Here is a 21809-nt window from a genome sequence, read left to right as displayed (position 1 = left end):
GTATGATATTCATGGTCGCCTCACACACACACACGGATACATATCACCCTCCTCACACAGTGTGTGAAAGTATATAAGGCCTCATGGTGTCTGCAGTGGTCTCTGGCAGAGCTCCAGACAAAACATGGCTGTGGAAATAGACTGCTGCTCCACCATGATCCCTTATGGACACTGGATACACTCTGGACCTGCTTCATCACGCACAGCACATTGCGAATAGATAAAAAAAAAAATAACAACAGCTGAGTCAAACACATTATCTGCAAAGTAGAGTCTTTGCTGAAAGCAGGCAACTTGGGCTCCGACCAAATCCTATGAAAAACAAATTGCACACATACTGCCCGCAAAGCCCAGACACTATTTGGACTATTTAACTGTGGAATTTGGTGAAAGCTTTCAAATTACTGCAGGTTTCGCAAAACAACAGTTCTACCAGTGTACAATACCGTAAGGAAATGGCTCTAACCACATTTCCACATGACAAACAACACAAGTCGAACAGAAGAAACTAATTAAACATGGATATGTTAAGTCGCAGCTTTCAGAAACCAATATTTTCTTTTGGCAAATAATTAAAGCACAGAACTACAAATAAACAAAAAAAGAAGCTGGAATTCAGCACTTTTGGATGCAATAATAATAAAAAAGGCAAAACCACTCTGTGAAATCCCAGAGGAGCTAAATGTGAGAAAGTGGGGCACACACACACACACACACACAGAAACCACATTAAAGAGAGAGCGAAGCTGCAGAAGCTCCAACACTACTCACAGTCTTTTTAGTGCCGGCAATCCAAGAAAAGCGCCTGGTTCAACACGACTGATAATGTTACTCCGCAGGTCTCTGTGGGGGAAAAGAACAGAAAGAGAATTGTAGGTCATGAACAGTTCAAGCAGCAAGAAAACTGTGAAACTGCAACAATTTAGCTTTAACGTCGATTCAATCATTAGAACGACTTTAAATCCAAATGCTCCAGTTTCTCTGTTATCACTCTTCTTTGACAGTAGACTAAATATCTTTGGGTGTCAGGGCAGCTGATCAGTTTAAACAAGTAATTTGTAACATCACACTGAACTCTGGGAAATGTGTGATATGCTTTTTTTCCCTATTTGCTGACAAAACAGTAGAAACAGAATATGGCTGCTGGAAGACAGGCACTGATCACTGCATGTTTTCCTTGATAATTTCTGTGCTGTATGTGAGCATGCAAATGTCCAAGTTAGTTGCTCTAGATATTAGCTTTCCCTGCCAGTCCCCTGGATACATATCCAGAAAATGGCGATAAGGGCCGACTCAATGTGCTGGAAAAACACATCTGACCCACAGAATCTCCTGCTGTGTTCTTCATATGTAAAATAGACCCTCTGAAAAATGTCCAAAACAATCTTGGGGACATTCTCTAGAGTTGATCTCTGCTTGTGATTCCAGTTTTTTATGTCTTTGCACGATTTCCGGCAGATTACAGCCTCAAGCTTCAAGCTTTGCTCACCTCATCGAAACCGGCTCCCGATAAGTTCACTCGTAATGATATGGTGAACACACAGGTGAGAGCATCTTGCACACGCACATTTTTATCCAATGAAAACATCCACCCACCGATCATTACTAATTGCTTTCATTGACAGCCTGGCCATTAAAAGAGCTTTCAAGCACACGCACACACGCGCTCGTCTTGAGGTTCAAAGGCTTGCGGTCATAGAATTCCTGCAGTGCTCACCTGTGCTGGCACTGCCTAGTCACTCATTACAGCGGAGGTTCAGGAGGCTTTCCAGTCGCCACCTGAACCCACACAAAAGGCCTCTCTGCAACTCTGACCGTTTGATGTGGAGAAGGCTGTCATCTGAGGGTGGGTAGGTGGCCACAGATAAGTCATAGACAAAAAATGTTTTTAAAAGCTTTTGATGTGAGCGAGCAGAGTCCGGCCTCCCTGTGCCGGGGCGGTGAGAGAAAGATGAGAAGGCAACAAGACCTTCATAACCAGGTAGAGGCACTTTTAGAGAATCATGTTCAGTCAAGTAATTTGATCCTTTTATAAGGTTGATTTAATACTGGTTGACCTGCTTTCAGACAGTCAGGATATGTGAGAATAAAGTTTACAGTAAGTCAGTGATTTTGCATGATTAAGAGATTTCTAACACGCAACAGATGGAAAACTGGGGAAAAAATATCTTTAGATTTAAAAAAGAGATGCAACCACTTTTGCAAATGCTCCGGCAATCTTCCTGTTGTTTGGGTACACACCTCTGACCCGGACCTGCAGCATTCTTGATAAACAAAAGGCAAACTTAAATGTCCAGACTAATTTTTTTTAAGACATTTTCCAGAAAACAGCTTTGGAGATGCAGATGTTACAGGTGATGTATTTTCCCTGTGTCCGACTTTAACAAGTTCTGGGCTGAGGAGTCAAGAGAAAACTCTTCTATTGCATCACGGTTTGACTCACGGGTCAGATGTACACACCACAAAACTTTGACCAACGATAAACAATGCTGCTAGTGATGAAACTCTTGACAAATTGCCAAAACTGCGAATTTTATTTATCCAATTTTAACCGTAATGCTATTTTCACTTTAAAAAAAAAAAGCAATTTCCAACACCAAGCTTTAAACAATAGAAAACAGATAACCGTGGGTGGTCTTCAAATATCAGAAGTCAGACACATTGGTAATAATGAAAAAAATCGACCTAAAAACCCCCTACTACCAACAACAAAAACTGTGAATAAAATGTGGAGAGTCAGAGGCCAGTCCATGCCGTCCACAACTGCACCTAGGATCCAAAAACCGCTGACCACACAAGACTTGGCACCTTCCAAAGCTGTTTGCAGAGAAAAATGCCAGGTTTCCCCCAACATGCTCGAATTGAAATAGCTGGCTGAATATTTCCAAGAGCTTTCCAGAACTGCTCTTGAACTGGTACCAAACCAAAGAGTGGTTTTGTAGCTGCTGCCATTCTTGAGGGAGCACACTGTCTTCCAAAAGGTGTTGTTCACAATAAACTTCAAACACGTGGCACGGGATAAAGTTGAATTGAACTCCTCCATTCCAGGATCCATATATATATATATATATAAAACATATTTTGGATCATACATTGAAGATTAGACTCTTGCTTTATCTAAGATGGTAAATTCTACACTTTTGTACAAGAGTTTCAACAGTGAAGCGTTGTCCCAAATCAAAAATGGTCTTTCCAAATCTTCCAAAGAATTATGATGGCACCATGTGACTGCAGTTGTCACCAGTCGAAACAGCCACGAGCTTTCCTCACATTACAGTTTACAAACATCTTGAGTCAAAATGATACAAACTTCTTTTAAAGTTTTGATTTAGCTTTCTGGCCGAGGGCGAGCATTTACAAAACTTAACTGATTTAAACCAAACTGTAGCCAACATCTCTACGTAGCGTGTGGTCATACCAAACCAAGTACAGCTGTCATATTAAAATAATCCAATGTCTTTAATTGAGGAAAGGTGCAATCTGCCATTTACAACTTTAAATTTCATTTGTAAAAAGGTTGTGTTCAAAAAGTTGGATACCCTTGCTTTAATCCCACTGGTAAAGTCAATTAGAGTCTCGTCAACAATATCCATCTTTCAAACTTGCATTATATCCATGTATAACTTGATTAAACACTTACTTCGACACGTATTATGCAATTCATGAATAGACAACAAAAAGTGCTTCAGAAAACACTACACACTAGTGCCGTTATCCCCGCTCCGTTTTCCACAATAGACATTCCTCCACAGCAGCGGATTTAGCGAGGAATTAGCATGTGACGGTGGCCTAGCTTGGCTCCTATTTCTATGAGCCGAGCGATAATGGGGATTCTGTGTGGCTCATTTCCAAGCAGGGACACCTTTGGCCCCCGACAAAACTCAGCGGCCTCCCCAGTTACTTTTGCAATTTCACACAGAGTTCCAGATAGGTGTAATCGATTCTCTACCCCTCTCTCTGGCACTCACAGCCTCTGTCTCCGTCCAAATGAGGGAGAGTTTCTTTGGTGACCGAGAAAAAAAAAACGCTGTAAAGCTGAGAAGGCGGTAGGTGGGGGGGGGCACATTCAAGCGGACTCATGCAGCAGTTCTTTCCCCCTCTTTCAGAGTTTGAGGGGGAAAGAGGGGGAAGTGTGATTGAAGGTGGGAGGGAGGCCATAGGAACATTTGAAAAAAGGGGAGAGCCTTCAGCATGCAATGTGTGTGTGGGAATCACAGTGTTGACACCTCTGGCCTTGGCTTGGCCTCATTACAATGACAAAAGCAAGCAAGCCATCCAGCAACCTCGCTTCACTGGTCGAGGGTGGACTGGAGAGGGGTGGGGTCTGTGGGAGGCACAATGGGAGCTGCTTTTGGAGGTAAACTCGCCTGTGGATTGATGCAACGACAGGCAGGGCCCATTTTACAACCAAATCGACTGGCCGTTCACAGACAAAGCACATGAGTGCCTTAAAGGCTTCCTTGGTGGGGGGAGATCAAAGCTTCTTTCTTTTTTTTTTAAGTACATTCAGCACATAGCCTCTTGTTTATCCTGCAGGCCTGAGCTCTAACAACATCTGAGCCCACAGGGGATTTTCTGGCAAATCTATAAACAATCTAGGCTTATCTGGCCATATCAATGTGGGAGTCAACTTGGGAAAAGTCATGCAGGACAATTTTATGAAACAAGTTGTGAGCACAAAAGGAAAAGAGGAGGAAATACTTAAAATGCTTTTGACTGATAACGAACAAAGATAAAAGCAAGCGAATAACAGCAGGGTCTAAAGAGTTATTTACTTGCTACAGTCATTTACTGCAGGTCACTTCTGCAGTTTCAGAAAGAGAACAGCCCAACATAGCACTTGAAAATTAAATGCTAAAATCTTCTTTCTAAATTACTACCACAAGGCTAAATAGCCAATATGGCCTCATACAGCGTGTAGATTTCTGGTCCTCTGAACCAGGGGAACGACAGGGAAAACATGCCCTTAGAATTCCATATCAGTGTAGTCATGTGTTATTGTAGCCTTGGGTAAAAGCACGGCCATTAACGGTCTGGTTATTTTATCTGCATGAAGCCATTCCAAAGTGATAAATCACCCATGGCCCCATATGCGCAGGGCCCAGAGCCACTTTCTCAAATTCTCGGCAGGAAGGAAACACGAGTGATGACAACCGAATCTCCAAAGGGAAAAATCCCATGACATGGACATCATCTCTCCATTGTTAAAGGGGAGCCCAGAGAACACACAGATGTAAACTAATAAATGTCTTCACTGTTTACTACTTATTTCCTTTTGCTCTCACTTGTTTCTTCCATCCAAGGTTTCTACAAGTGACGCCAATTCACATATTTGTGAAATTCAGGCGTCACCTAATCCTGGAGACGCAGTCAAGTTGTCTGTGTGTTGCTCCTTGTGCAGACGGTGGGCCCCAGCCCCAGAATACCCAAGCAGCTGTATGTTGAGAGTATGTCACCATGCGGACAATAACCAACCCTGGGGGCTATACCTATAATTAGCCTTTTCTCGTAGCACCTCCAGTCTTCCAACATAGGCCGATGCACTTGGCTAAAGGGGAAGTGCTGTTTGGACGTCGACTCGTTTTTTATGACCTCGATGTGCATGGCATGGAGCAAAAGTGTGTTTTACAAACGTCTTGCACCGGGAGCCGAGGTGGAGAGATGGATGGCTCCAGCTAATGCACTGGTGGTTATAATGTGAAATACAGAGACTGTAACATCCAGCCCATGAACTGGTGATTTTTCATGGATAATGAGAGTCTAAATATTTGCTTTGCAAGTTGGAAACAAGGACTTTTTAAAGCTATGATTAATCATTTGAAATTCAAGCACCAACTTCCACTGCAAAGGTTTGTTTTACATTGAAATGAGCTGTAAACAAATAGCTAAGAAACAGTTATAAGGAAGGACTGTAAACACTTGACACAGGCATGGCTGAAAACACAAACAAATATATGTTTATGCAAATCAAGGCAAATATTTATACTTACAATTTTTCCAATGTAGACAATCCAAAGAAGGATCCATTTCTGAGCTCTTGAATCTTATTGTTGTTTAAAATTCTGTGGAGAGAGAGAGAAAAATGTCAAGCAACAGAACAAACTAGATATATTAAGGAATAACACCTTCTCAAGGGTTGTATCATATGAATGAATTTGTCACCTAAGGCCGTTTACCGTCTGAAACAAACTACTTTCTGCCACAGCTCTAAATACAGCAACCAGGAATGTGTGTTAATTAAATTGTGAAGGTGGATTCAAAAGGATCTAGTGTCTTTTCAAGAAGTGGAACGGGGCCACGCTGTTACTTGTTGACAGATAACAATTTTAATTCTCACTGTGTGTCCTCTATAGCCACACTCAGCTTCCAGCCACAGAATGTTCCTCGCTGCCAACGGAAGATCAGAGGAGGGAGGAAAAAAACAACTTAGAGTTCAACCAAGATGTCTCTTTTCAAGTTAAAATGCAATCAGAGCAGTCTGGAGACAGGTTGCCAAATGAGATCGAGTGATCTTTCTGTGAAGCCTCTTTTATTTTAAATGAAGTATCATGTTCTGTAGCAGCAGTGACTCATCGACGATACACTTCTTTTTTTTTTTACATAAACCGCCACCTTTAATTCATTTATTTTCACAATAAAAGCCCTCTTCCATTGGTAAAAAAACAAAACAGTTGCACACACACTAACATCTGGCTAATCCACATTCACTCCCGGGGTCAAGTGACTCTGCCGTGGCACAGATTGGCAGTAATGGAAACTCTGAGGTTAGCAAGCTAATTTGACCAGACAGTGAAGTGAAAGAGCTTCTTGGTTTTTCATTTGTGAAATAAAATGTGACTCACTGGGGGAGAATAAACGAGAGGCAAACTTCTCTAACAGCCATGGGAGAGAATTTGACTTTTTTGCGGGATGTGGCGGGTGCATATCATAACTGCTAATTCTTTCGTAAAAGAGCTAAAAGAAATCCATGTTTTGAGTTAACACCAGGTCAACTTCCACCCAGCATCGAACTGGCAGAATATTAGTGACTCGTAATTGGGTATTTACTGCACTAACATTTTTAATCACCGCCATTGAGTATTTTATTGAGCAAAACGAATCACATACACATTACGCATTTTCTACTTTTTCACTACAGGACAAGAATTGAGAAAACCTTCAAGTCCAAGTGTGAATTCTGGATGGCTTCCTCCCTGGGCAATAAACCAGATTTTATTATCCAGTTGAATTCCTGGTGCACAGCAGGAGTCGATTCACTGCAGCGAGCTGCTCAGTAAAGCCCCACCTTCTATGCCCATGTCCCTCAGAGTTCAAAACTTTCTCCCAAACTAGTCCTACAGGAGCAGATAAATCAATGGTGCTCTACTCCCAGCAGAAAAACACAAGCAGGGACTTGTGGTTAGCATGTTTCTGGCCAGCAGGGGAGGGGATGTGGCGGGTGACATACATGCTAGTGGCACCCACAACCCGGGGCCAGATTGGAGTCATTATGGGGTGTTGAGGGGTTGTTTTATTACAGGGTTGGACGGAGGAGACTCGCTGGAGATTTGCTGCTTTGCTCCCTGCCGCTCAGAGAGGGAGAAAGACAGACTGCGTACACAAACACTTCCTGTGTTTCGCTGCTTGTGTTCTGCAGCCTTCTGGATGCTGAGACGGCAGATGTTAAAACACCACGATGTACAAGACTGCTAATTCTATCACTGCCTGTGTGCACACATGATCTGACAAGGGCAGAAATGCAGAGCTTTTTCAAAACTGTGGTCACAAAAGTCTCGTTTATGGTGAAGAATAGTTGGGATGCATTTACCATGAGGGCTCTCTGAATTCAGGAATGTATGAATATAGGGGGTGGGCAACAACATTCATGCAGTTTCACTGTTTTGTTGCTATTTTTTCTACAATACAACAGCAGGTAAGGCACATATAATTTCTGCTGCTCATAGTATTCAGGAACTGACGCAAAACATGACAATAACGTAGAATCTTCAGCCGACTGCATAAATAAATTGAAGCTACAAAGCCAACAACACATTTTTACAACGCCAATGTAAGCCAATTTATATTGTTGCAAAGAAAACAGACTTACAAATAAATTATGTGACATGACAGTTAAGTATGCCAAACTTTAACACTTGCCAAATAGTAAAATCGTACAAAGAAACAGAGTAATCACAAGTGGACTCATCATTACTGACATTAAGTTATTTGAAGTTGCACGCGGCACTACCAGACGTTCCGTCTTCACAGGAAGTTGGATAATTCAATTTACAGACTAGAAAACGGATTTACAATAACATGTCTTTGGGAATCATTTTAGTCCCGGCTTCATAAATTCCCATTCCTGGCCCCTTGACTCGTGGGCTTGTAAAAATAAATCTGCGAAAGAGAGTTCTCTTGAGAATCATGAGCCCTTTTCCTGCCCTTCCTGTCCCTCCCTCTTCCTCATGACAGGAGTGTGACCTCTGCATGTTGGAAACTGCTCTCGCTCCACGGCTGAGTCTTCTCTGCACTCCTGCATCAGCAGGAAAGCAACACCACAGCTACCGATTTGCATATAGAAAAGCCTTGAATCAGCATGGATCACGGCCGTTTAACTACCAGCATCTCCACTGCCCTCGGGGCGTCTACAGCTAGACCGTCTGCTTCCTAACCGCCTGTCTCTGGACGCAGGCCTGGGGACTCCAGACTAGAGAGTGGTCAGGAATTTCTTTAGGCTAGGCCTCAAACGACACGGGAGAGGAGTCTCTGTTATCTTGATGCATAGATAAGACCTGCTTGAGCTTGGGCTAGGAACGAGGTGCAGTGTAAGGGGGGGGGGGGGGGGGGGGGGTTCAGATGCTATAAATCTCTGACACTCACGGCATACGCTGCCTCTGAAACTGGAATTTCGACTCTGAGTAATGCAAAATGAATTGGCCTTGTTTTCTTTTTGCATTGAAAGTGACTAAATATGACACCATTGGAGATACAGTTCTTTTTATCTTAAGAAACTACACCTACAAACAGGTAGGCCTCTGGCTGGAGGAACATTATCCAGAGGAGGACTGCAAACTGGCTAACACTGGCAAATAGTATTCTAAAAGGACAAAGCTGACTGGTGTGCGCTCTCAACACCTGCTTTGTGCTCAGGAGGCTTTTAGACAAAGAACTCCCAAGAGCCGAGAGCTGTAAGCCTTCAACAGGTTTTCAAATAAGTTTCAGGCTGCAGTTGAGCTCATGGAAATCCTTCCAGAGTGACGTCCTCTGAATGTAGGGGATGGAAACGTGGGCCTCGGCTCAGGTGGAAAAGAGAAACGATCCAGTGTCTGAGGTGGTGCAACATGCCATGGTGATTCATGCGGTAATCTAACACTTTATTGTACTTAGTATGAAGAGGTTTCTGCAATATTGGGATTTGGGAACCAAGAGGTATAAAGGTTGTGCCAGGGATTTAAGTTTGATGTATTATTAAGGTATTAACGTTGTTTAAAGTAATTCACCAAAACTGGCATGTATGCTCTTTTGAACCGTTCAGTTTTGGAAAGTCGTAGTCATTGCAATTTCCTCTTTCACCATCCAACAGGCCAAGCTTTAAGCAGGATATGCGCCCTATAGCTCTCCGGATGAATAAACAAATGATCACCCACCGTGCAAACGCCGGGATAAAAGAAGATTAGTGATAAAGTGAACAAAGGCCAGACTACAAGGTATCAACATGCCTGAGCTCATGTCAAACAAATTAAAATGAATTGCTCGTGCGGGAATCGCTGACACTCGGGGCTACTTGGCAAAGTCAAAGCTCAACAGGTCTGTGAAATGAAAGGTTGGGAAGAGACTCAATCTGCAGCTGTCGGTAGCTCGCCTTTGGGATTTTGCTTTCTTCCACAAAGCACCGTGGAACTCCTGAGAAAAACACGGGAGCATTCCTTCAGACCAACTGAAGGCAACAAAGACACTTCCTCTTAGGACATGCATGACAGCAGACACCTGTGTTCTAGTTACACAAGCACTTCAAAATGGCTCCCAGCAGGACATAGTTGCTTCTCAATGCATGGGAGAATAAACAAATGGGATGATTGACAGAGGTACTGATCGCACATTCCAATCTCATGTATCTACGTCGACTGACTTTTCATATCTGACGTCCACAGTGAAGCTGCTCCACAAGCCGAACCTGAAGGAAGCAAAGTCTCACCAGATGAGAATGCAACCTTAACTCCCAGTTTGCAGTGCCGTAAAACAAGACATTTTACTGCACTCCGACCTGTCACGGAACTCAGCGCGCTTCTCCCGCGGCGAGGGAGGAAATCCCTGCTTTCGTTCCTGAAATGAATCCTGTGCGGCTCTGTAAAGGCGAAAGCCAGGTGGGCTTATTTGCACTGTCCAACCCAGGTGCTCCTGTGAATGAATCCTGGCCACACAGAACAAGCCCTGCAAAGAAATACGAGCTGCCTGGGCCTAGAAAGCTTAAAGGTGGACAGATCCTGTCCTATGTGGGTATGTAGGACGCACTCATGTACACACCCGCACACACTGCTCACACATCCTGATTTATCTCCCCATGTGAGGCAAAGTTCGAACTCAACTCCCTCTGTATTTTAGCCGAGGCCTACACTGACATGGGGGGGCAGGTCAGCTGTAAACACATTTGTGTCATTTCCTCTCGGATTACTTAGGCATGCGGTATCATTCAGAGAGCACAAATGCAGGAATGCATCACTCATTTTCCCCCCCGACAGAGAGGCATTCAGAGCCGAACTGCACCGAATAACTACATGCATTCAATCCCGGGATATGCTAATACCGGGCATCATTTATTTGTGGTGAAATAATAGCCCTTCAGCTGTGTGACTGCTCATGTATGGACAAGCATGGTTAAAATAAGAAGATGTGGTAACGGCAAGACCCACCATATGACAGAATTCTGGGGTAAATCTTCTGGCATGTTGTCAAAACAATTACCCACCGGTACACTGGGTTCACCGTAATAGTCGAAGAAACCTCTCAAAAGACGTGTGCTTGTGGTTCGCGTCTTTTTTTAACTCGTCTAAAAAAAAAACTGGGTTTCATGTTTAATTTGTTCTCAAAGCCCCAAAGAAGGAAAACAGGAAATCCCAAGTACAAAGAAGGAGGTTAAGTGTGATGAATGGAATGGGTCGGTAATCACATCCAGCGTCTACCGACGTTTCTGGTGAAGGCCTTTAATTAACAAGCACAACAAGGTGTGTCGACGCACAAATTGGAAAGCCGCCAGATGGAAATATGTGAAATAACATTAGACCCGAAAGTGGATGGTGCAAAAAGATCCAAATCTGTTTAGATCCAGGGGCGTGGGTTAATCATAGCCACACACACCCAAAGGACTTGTTACAAAGCATTCAACACATTATCAACACTTGAAATTTGACTAAATTATAGCATCGTTTATGTGTTACATAATTCAATATTGAGAAAAAGTAGTCTGTGCCAAATAGGGTGGATCTACTTTGGCTAAAGTACGATAATTATGGCTGGTAATGTTCCACTGCAGACCAGAACCTGCTATATCCAGGCCACACTCAACCCCATGGCCACCACACTGACTGAGGCCGCTCCTCAACTCAACCAAAGAAATGCCAGTATCGTCAACCAGGAGTTAGTTTTGTTGTTTTCCTCCAGCGGATGACAAACAAGCGTTCAGAAATTTCAAAAGTGGAAAATGGAAGGAATTCCTGTGAGTTGAAACTCTTTGCCCTCCGTGCTCTCTAATTACATCCATGGTCGTCTTTGAGGGCCATCCTCCACATAACAGTCCGCCAAGCTCAATGCTAAATCATGCGGTGCCGCGCTCGTCCTCCAATCCGTCACTGTCAGATCAATGTGACTACGGGACGACTGAAAACACGCGGACGAAGCACGGAATCTGAAAAACACGCAGGCCAGAGGGAAGGCAAACAAAATGACCTCAGAAGAGATCAAGACTTAGAGGGGAAATTCTAGAAATATCAAAGAGGACAGTGAGGTTATTAAAGACCACAAAGAAGAAGGAAAAGGGGTGAGGATAGATTCCAAAATCCAAGCTCCCTTCATGTGTTTCGTCCTTTTCATCAATTCAACGCTTATCACATCCACGTGTCATTACTGCAAGTTAATATTATTTGAGGTAAGAAGAACTGATTTACCAACAAATGATACTTGGGTGATCCAGGTAGAGTTAAAGTTAATTTCAAGACTTTTTAAGACCTTTGTAATGACACTTGAAATTAAATTAAAGTTTAAATTGAATTTCCCACACCCTTAATCCAACTTGACCCCTTTTAGAAAGAATTAAAGAGTGATTCTAAGACTTTTTAAAAGGAACCATGGACACCCTACAGGTACTCATCACAGTGGACATCTGTTTATTTTGTGGCAATGCAGATGAGTAAGTCTACTTCTTTTTAAGTTGTAATACTCAGCTGAGTGCTGACCAGGTGTTCAGCTACACCCAGGCTACACAGAGTCATTTTAAAATCATAAGACATAAGCTTGTCCTGTCCGGAAATGACTACAAATGGAGTGAAGTGAAAGACCTCGTAAATTCGTGACTTTGGACGGAGCTTCAAAGTGATCTACATGTGATTTGTGGTAAACAGGTTAAAACACGCAAACTCACTGCAAGGCTCGTCTGTGACTCGTAACTTAACAGCCAATCCTCCCCCCCTTTCTGTCTGTCTCTCCCTCCCTGGAGTCCATTATTTGCTTTCTACTCCTGCACCAAGCCCCAGTATTCTCATACCCCCCCCCCCCCCCCCCCCCCCTCCCAATCCCATCACTCACCACCACCAAAAACACACAAGTGCCCCGGGCGCACAGCTTTGAATTTCTGGCCTTGGTTTTTTGTTTCTATTGTTGTGTTCTGTGAGACACTGTGACACGTCCAAAATTCACAATAGAATTTAATCAATTCAGGATGAATTTCAGAATCTGCAAAAAAAACATTTGATGACCTCAACCCATGAGGTCATTAAAAAGTTTGTGAGGAAACTCGACTTGGGCTCAACCACTTGAGTAAGAAGGTGCATATGTTTTGTACTTTTCTGGGGCCACACAGAGACTCACAGAAACAGATTGATAATAACAGCACCGGTGATAAACTGACTCTAACTCCATCCGACGGTGTATAGTCCAACCGGGGGGTGGGGGGTTGGAGAGGCACCACAAGGGGTAATTCAAAGCCCTCAAATCTACTACAATACCTCGGAGATATGGCAAGAGATGTCATGTCGTACCAGCCAAAATATCTCCCTGCGTATGAATCACGACGCCACGGAGAGACAGACGGTTAGAGTTACAGAAGGTTTACATTTACACTGCAGCAGTATGCACCTGTGAAAGCATGATATACGGCTGACACGTAAAGCTTTAGTGTACGACCCGTCACGGCATATATATATCTTTTAAGAGACTTACACGTGTGGTGATAAGGAATTTCCCCCTAAATCATGAATCACTATATGTGTGTGGAGGTGAACGTCAATCTGTTTAAGGTTGTAATGAGGAATAAACTGATATTATATCAAGATAACGATTTCCAGCTCTTTAACTGTGTCTCCACTTTGTTATATTGAATAAATCAATGTATAGCTTTTGTACTGAGTGCAAGAACATTGAGGACTTGTCCGATTTGTCAGATGTTTTGCTGTCAGTCAAGTTTCAATCGCAGCTTATACACTTTTTATCAAAAACGTGATATTTATCGTAATTATAAGCAATATCGACAGATATGAAACTTTTTAATCGAGATACAATCTTTGGCCGAATCGTCCCTTTGATTAGGTGATATGGTGTTTTTGATAGAGTCACGATGACTTCTGTCGTTGAAGGAGTCCAGCATATTTATCGCGATAATTACCAATATGAAACTTTTTTTCTCTATATACTTTTGACACCATTGTGTTAAGTTGTTTTTACATGTAGGATGATGTACCTCCTGTATATGCAGAGCGGGACTGTCCTGTCTGGGAAAGAGTCCGGGACACTTTTCACGATAATAACCCATCTCTACTCTATCTAAACTTTTTTTATCTTGATATAATTTCTTGCCGAATCGTCTGTGTGAATAGGTGATATAACGTTTTAGACAGAGTAAGATAAAGCACCACCGATACAGTCACGATGACTATCCTGTTGGAGAGCAGTACCTTTACCGCGATAATTACAGATGTGAAACTTTTAAAAGTTGATAGGGTTACGTCAACTTCCAGCCTTACGTTTAGCTGAGTGTTTCTGCTAGTGAAAGATGATGCACCTCCTGTCCTGTATACTCACCCTGCTGTCCTGCTGGGGAAAGAGTTCGGGACAGTTATCGCAATAATTAAAATGTCGATATTTCAGATCAATCGATATCTGTAAATATTGCGATAAATGTTTCAGACTCCTTCCTAAGTTTTGACTAAATCCTCCAGGCTAAGGTTTAGTGGACTGGGTGTTTTTACTGGTGTTAAGATGACACACCTCCTGTCCTGTTGGGGAAGAAGTCATGGACCCCAACAATGACCTATAATAAACTTTTTTATGTCTGTATGGTTTTTGGACTAAATCCTCCAGCCTTAGGTTTAGGATGGTTGTACCAGTGTAAGATAATGCCCCCCTCCTGTATACTCACAGTGTGACTGTCCTGTTGGGGAAGGAGTCTGGGGGCAGCACCTGATGGAGCTCCATGTTGCTGCACACCACCTTCCTGTCGCTGCTCGGGCTCTTCCCTGCGCCTTTCGGCCGCTCGTCGTACGACTTGCAATCGGACGCGAGCAGCGCCGAGCCTCCACCTCCCCTGCCGCCTCCACCCAGCAGCAGGAGCGCGAACACCACGTCCACCCTCATGTTCTTCACACACGGCCCGGGTCCGAGCCTGGGGATCGCTTCGGTATCTCAAGACAGATCAGTGGGTTGAACCGAGGAGGGAAAGGTTGCTCGGCTCCACTGAACCTTCCTCCTCCATTTCTTCGCCAGGCGCCTTTGCCCCCTTCTCGCTCGGCGGCGTTCACTCCTCCTTTGTTCGCCGAGCCCTTCGTTTATAATCCCCGTCCCATTGTGGCGAGGTGTTCGCTCCCTGCAGCTTTTTTAATAATCCACCTTCTTATAGTTGTTGAAAAAAAAACTGCTCGGAGCTTTCCTAGACAAGCCGCCCGGGAGCGGAGAGGGTTTCTTTGTTGCCCGGAGCGTGGGTCCCGGTCACGGTGTTGTCTTTTCCGCGGTGGGAGGCGGCGGTCGTCATCCCGGGTTCGTCCGCGTCAACTTCACCCTTTCCCCGTGTGAACGCGTATTCCCACGGCCATTACTCCCGGACTGTGTCCCGCAACACAAAACAACCAGCGAGTAAACTTTCCACCCTCTTGTTTTCCACAGGCGCCGACAGGAAATTACTCTGTGGGTGGGTGGGGAGGCGGGGGGGGAGAAAGGTGCCAAAACAACGACCTTTTCAACTTAAATGGGGCTGGAAAGGCTCGCAGATACAGTGTAGAACGTCGCGCGTCTGTTGCAGAAGAGTCCCCGCGGTGGTCGCGTCTCTTTCAGCTCCTCCGGGACTTTGGAAAGTGTCCATAAAAACTCTGGTCCATTGAGAAAAGTCCTCCTCTCTTCCCATGGTCCTGCCCCGGGCTCAGACGCGTCAAGTCCCCCGGAGCTAAGAGCACATCCGGGCCTGCGTTTCAGAGTAAAAGCCCAACTCGCAACAGTTGACTTCCGTTCAGATGTTTTGAGTTTGCAGGACTGGTGGCATGTGTTTTTAGGGAAATAAACATGAATGCAGGAAAGAGTTGAGATGTATCATGTAGAGACTGTGCAAGCAAATTATTTGACAGAAATGGACATTGGTAATATAGTGACTATGAATGGATATACAGAAAGAGTTGAGAATAATCATGTAAATACTGTGAATTGAAAGCATTTAGAAGAAGAGGAAATTGGGAATGTTATTTAAAACGGATGGATATACAGATAGAGAGATGGATGGATGGATGATAGGTGGATGGATAAATGCATGGAAGTTTGAGTACTTCATCCATCACTCCTCTCAACTCTATTCAGGCTTCAAATACTGACAGATACTACTTTGAGTACTTTTGAGTTTTTTTTCCATTTCATTCTATTCACAGTAGTTAACCCTCTGGATTCTGAGGCCTTGTCAGGGAGGTAGTTGGACCTGCCTCGGCATTTTATGTATTTTCACCTATACCTAAAAACATTCAAAAATGTATATAGAACTTGAATCATGGCAAATAATTGAGAAACATTCAATCACATGAGTTTTTATACTGTTATACACAATATGTCACATACTTTAACTCCTATATTTTACGTGCACTGCCAAATACAGGAATATTTTATGTAACTTTTGAAGTAAACAGTCAGAATTCTCCCTTTATTTCTGGTCTCCATTCTTGTTTTTCTCTACACATACAACAGCCATGATTTGTTTACCCGTCCTATTCATTTTCTTGTGTTGTGACCAGGTCGAGTGAGTCACTTTATCTTTGAGTACACAGGACCAAAGGATAGCATTGAAATGAGCGATCACAGGTCAGGGAACACCTCCAGGCTGAATGCATTCACCTCCACTTGTCTTTATGTGTTCATGATACGTGATGCTTGACATTCATTGACGAGCGACCTTTGACCTCTTTTGTCAGCGAGCAGAATGCAACAATGTTGTCATGCAGCAAACGGCTGAATGTACTATATTTAATAACTTTAATGTTAATAAAACTTTTTATATCTAAGACACAAAAATCATAAAAATGACGAAGAATAAGAAGCGTGAAGAAGAAAAGGAGAATAAAGAAGACTAAAGAGGAAGAAGAAAAATACAAATAAAGAAGAGGAAGAAAATTAACCAAAGAAAAATGCATTAGATTTAAAAGACGATGTATATAATAATCCAATGTTAAAATAAAACATAATAAATCACAAAATATTACATACAATAATTCAAAACAGACTTAGACAAGGATAACAATTATCGGAAAAGTATTATTTTTAAATGAAGAAATAAAAGTTGACGTCCAGGACCTTGTGGTGACGTGATCACGCAGCCGGGATGTGTCGCGTTCAAGGCTCCTGAGTAGTTTAAATATCGAGACGCAACCCCAACTTGTAAGCACAATTAAAAGACTTAACTTTTTGAGTGAAGGAGTTATAAATCTTATATTTTTAGCATTTAAAGAATGAATGGCTACACTTTGGTTTTAAAAATCAAATAAATATTGCATATGGTCTGAATTTGTGTTCCCACCCAATGTCCTTTTGTCCGAGGTGCTTTAAACACCACATCCCGGAGCGGTCCCTGGTCGGAGCATGTTTACGGAAGAAGTGCGTTTAAAATCTAACGCAATTGAATGTTTCTGACGTAAGAGTCAAGTTAACGCGATTAGACGTTTGAGCAACTTTGATTTAATGTTGTGATTCTGGAAAATGTTCCCACGTCGCTTTGCGTGGGGGGCGGCCACCGCTGCGTATCAAATCGAAGGTACAGTGAAGTAAACACAAACAAGAACACGTGTTCAGTCTTGACGTAGTAAACAGCTCTGTAATAGGGATTTAAGCTAAATAATATTTAATCTGTAAGGGCATTAACTCCTTTCAAGTATATTTGTAATACTTCAATACTCTAGTGACAAAAGATCTTAACATCTGTTGAAAATGTAAGTATTTCCTATTGCCTATGATATAAATATCATAAACCTTTAGTTTATTTATTGTAAACATTTGGTATTAAAGGGCATAAGCCTGCACAGGTTTTCATTCACTCCCTATAAATGCTGTACACCATCACACAAAGTGCATTAATGTTCTCAAACCAGAGGCTTTGTGTCTGAATATCATGGGATTTTCAATTATGACCAATAAAGTTTAAGTATTTTTAACTTAATTACCTCTGATATATTGTTGTTCGTCAAATATCACGAAAATATGAGTAAAAACATAAGGCAGATGATTTGTCAGGAATTCACTGGGAAAAACATTAAGCAATATACACTGACTGGGACATCACATGATTATAATCCTGCAATAAATTCACAGACAGACTCAAAGTCCCAGCAGAAATATTACAGTCATTTTTCTTTCTGTAAATATACATCCTACAGTTTATGAAACCCTTTGTGTGTGTGTGTGTGTGTTTAGGTGGGTGGCAGGCCGACGGCAAGGGACCGAGTATCTGGGACACGTTTTGTCACAAGGAAGGCGGAGTGTTCCAGGAGCAGCACGGAGACGTGGCGTGTAACAGCTACGAGCTGTGGGACAAAGACCTGGAGTGCATCCAGCAGCTCGGACTGACACACTATCGCCTGTCCCTCTCCTGGGCCCGCCTCCTGCCCGACGGGACCACCAGGCATGTCAATCAAAAAGGTATTTCCATATTCCTGTCACGCCTAAATTGAAAACAACACAATCGAAGAAGCTCGCGTGTCGGTTCTAGTTATGTCTTTGTCATTAACAACAGTGCTGCCTCTCTGTCCGACAGGTGTACAGTACTACAACAAGGTGATTGATGACCTGCTGGCCTGTGACGTGTCTCCCATGGTCACACTTTACCACTTTGACCTGCCTCAAGCTCTCCAAGACCAGGGGGGCTGGAAATCAGCGGGTGTGGCGGCCATCTTTGACAGCTACGCCAAGTTCTGTTTCCAGACATTTGGGGACCGTGTCAAACTCTGGATCACCATCAACGAGCCGAGCGTGTGCGCCAAGCTGGGCCACGAAGACGGCGTCCATGCTCCAGGGTTGAAAGAGCAGGGGACCGCTGCCTACCTGGTCGGCCATAACATGCTGCGCGCCCACGCCATGGCCTGGCACAGCTACGACTCCCTCTATAGGCCCGAGCAGAAGGGTGCAGTGTCCCTGGCCATCAACAGCGATTGGCTCGAGCCGCTCCGCCCTGGCTGCGAGGAGGATGAGGCTGCTACTGGACGAGCTCTTGCGTTTACGCTAGGATGGTTCGCCTGGCCTCTGTTTGTCACCGGAGATTATCCAGAAATAATGAGATCTGCCATCGACTCTCAGAGTGAGAAGCTGGGATACAGTGGCAGCTCAAGGCTGCCCAGGTTCTCAGAGGACGAACCGGCCATTTTAGGCACCGCAGACTTCTTTGCGTTGAACTACTACACGTCCCGTAAAGTCACGGCTGGAGGAGGTCGTGGACAGATGTGTATGAAGAGCGACCGAGATGTAGAAGAGGTTTTGGATCCATCTTGGTTTATCTGTGGGGTCTCCTGGCTGGCTGTGGTGCCCGGTGGCTTAAGGAAACTTCTTAAATACATTAAGGTAAAATTACAACCAAAACTCAGGTTAATTTGACTGAAGTTAGTCTCAGACATGTGCTGAACTCTGGATAATTTATGAAAATTTCCTCAGTGGCTGGATGTGAGAACGCAAATGTCTGAGTCAGTTGATCCCGACATTCTCCGAAGTTGGGAGAAAGTCGGAGTGCTCGGCACCTCCACTAAAACAAAAACCAATGCAAATATCGATAAAGGGGAGCCATACATGTAGAGGACGCTGAAGAAGATGGTAAATTGGAAAGATGAAATGCGAGTGAATGTGTTCTTCATATGTTTAGTCTAAGATTTAGTCTAAAAAAAAAAAAGGCTCAAACACATTCCCACATTTTCAGTTGAAACAATCTGAAGTCATTTTTCTCCGCTCTCTTAGCATCAAACCGAATTGACCGACAAGACAAATCACCTTCAAGCAAACAAGGAGAACACTCTGACATTTGTTTAGTGTCTCGCTATTGATTTCGTATGCAGTAATCTCCTCTTAACACCTCCAGAAACACACTGATGCTTCATTAGTGCTGTCACATTGAATGAAACAGTTACTTTGCTGAAAAGTGTTTGCAAACGAGCAATTTCCTGCTGTTGTGGCTTGTCACAGGCCATTAGTTTGAGCTTGGCACCGTCGAAACGCAGCTAAACGGCACACTGTAGACCAATCTGTCTCTCCCCGGAACGGATGACAGCTGTGATGCCTTGTTTGACAATAATATTGGCCCCGTGACTTCGCAGGACACGTTCGGCAGCCCAGCGGTCTACATCACGGAGAATGGCTTCTCTCAGGTGGGGCCGGTGCAAATCGAGGACGTCCGGCGCTGCGAGCTTTTTAAGGACACCATCTTGGAAGTGGCTAAAGGTAATGGCTCCTGAATCCGTGCGGGAGAAATAAAATGTAACAAGCAAATTGCCGTAAGCAAACAGTAGTAAAATGTCCGTCCAGCAGCTGCCAGTAAAAATACCGGCTCTTGTAAAATGAATGATATTTAGCAGGAACAAAGGTAATGTGATGCGCCACCAACCCTCTTACGATCCAGGGTGTGAATTTAGATCGTCGAGCCCATTCTCACAGGTTCGAAAAGCAGAGATTGGTTTCTGTATCTTCAGGGATTTTTGTTTATACCTCACTTCCACCTTGAGGAAGACAACTGTGCTGAAGTGTGCTTGTTGTAAGCTCATATTTATTTATATATATATATATATATATATATATACGCAATATTCACCCATCCACAGGTTGGTGGATCAAGATAATCAAGATATAAAATGGTGATTACAGATATCAGTAAGCAGGTTTTGCTTTCAAATATATATTTACCCTTGAATATCAAACCATAGATGTGCAAACCAGCCTGTGTATTTTTTTTATTGCTCGTGATATGAAAATGCTGGCTCTGATAAGGCCATGATGGAACAACAGTGAAACCAAAAAAGCTTAATGGAAATAGGCCTATATTTTATTTTAATACTTTTATTAGTGCTTTTCTTGCTCTGACGTTGTCTGACAAAAATCCCTTAATCTTGGGATATAAAGAAACTGCAGGCTTTATCCCCTTACAATCATAGAAACCACAGTTAATGCATGACTTGCTGATGTGATTAAAAACAGGCTTTTAAACCCTGAGTAACCCTGCTCTTCATTTAAAATACCTAATGATGATGCTTATCTTCCCACGTGTCATGTTTGCAGTCGTGGTTTAATTAGACGGCCGTCGCTATCAGAGCAGGGAGTGGGGGGCAATCACCAAATTACAAGTCATTCTCCATGTTTTCACTCTGTGTTGCTGTGCAGCTGTAGAGGAAGACGAGGTCGACGTGCGTGGATACTTTGCATGGTCGCTGCTGGACAACTTCGAATGGGCCGACGGATTCAGCGTCCGCTTTGGATTGTTTCACGTGGACTTCTCCGACACAGGGCTGAGGCGAACCGCGTACCGGTCCGGACGGGAGTACGGCGAGATCATCAGGAAACACAAGAGAGCGACTGATGTGCAATGACTGAAGATCTTACACAACCTTAATAAACAAGCAGTGTTTGCAAAGTTATTTTGTCTGAAGTAATCTGGAGCAAACTTGAAAGCACCATCTTCGTCTCTGAATGTCTTTTCAGTTGAGAAATTGGCAAAGGAACAGTCGGAGTGAGCTAACTCAGTCGTCGGGGGTATTTGGGCGTTCAGTATCTTGCCCAAGTACAAGCTGGAGGAGCTCGGGATCGAACCAACTGCCCTTTGGTTAGTGGACGACTCCTCAGTCATTGCACCCCACTTAAATCGAATTTAATTGGTGAATTTAAACATGCCCACATGCCAATAACAGTGCCTGAGGGAGATTCCTGGCATGAATTAACGTTCTGTACACCGATGAATTTCCCCTATTTAAAATTTTAAGCAAAGAAAAAGTGCATGGACAAAGAGGCATAAGCTTAAAAAAGATTTTATCAAATAACTAAAAGCACCAGTTCTTATTGCTGGATTAAAGGTTCTGATTAATCAGTGCCATTATTTCTTTGAGTGTTAAATTCTGATCCTATTTGAAACACAA

General features: G+C 43.3%; 2 protein-coding genes across 2 annotated transcripts in view; one reads left to right on the top strand and one right to left on the bottom strand.

Moving 5' to 3' along the window:
* adgra3 (adhesion G protein-coupled receptor A3) overlaps window positions 1-15605 on the bottom strand; it is a 28774-nt gene extending 13169 nt beyond the window's left edge. The window contains exons 1-3 of the mRNA XM_062384047.1: window positions 14606-15605; window positions 5991-6062; window positions 772-843 (exon numbers count right to left, since the gene is read on the bottom strand). Of these exons, the coding sequence (XP_062240031.1) occupies window positions 772-843; window positions 5991-6062; window positions 14606-14820 (359 nt within the window). The 5' untranslated portion in view covers window positions 14821-15605. The remainder of the gene's footprint in view (window positions 1-771; window positions 844-5990; window positions 6063-14605) is intronic.
* A 1669-nt stretch (window positions 15606-17274) lies between these two features.
* Window positions 17275-21314, top strand: LOC133949943 (cytosolic beta-glucosidase). The gene is made up of 5 exons (XM_062384046.1): window positions 17275-17464; window positions 18121-18345; window positions 18461-19260; window positions 20004-20127; window positions 21061-21314. The coding sequence occupies exons 1-5, from the start codon at window positions 17410-17412 to the stop codon at window positions 21264-21266; spliced, it is 1410 nt and encodes a 469-aa protein (XP_062240030.1). The 5' UTR covers window positions 17275-17409; the 3' UTR covers window positions 21267-21314.
* The last annotated feature ends 495 nt before the right edge of the window (window positions 21315-21809 follow it).

This window comes from Platichthys flesus, chromosome 24, assembly GCF_949316205.1.
Source record: "Platichthys flesus chromosome 24, fPlaFle2.1, whole genome shotgun sequence".
Taxonomy (NCBI): Eukaryota; Metazoa; Chordata; class Actinopteri; order Pleuronectiformes; family Pleuronectidae; genus Platichthys; species Platichthys flesus.
The sequence above is the reverse complement of the archived record's forward strand: the minus strand, read 5'-3'. Positions and strand labels throughout refer to the sequence as shown.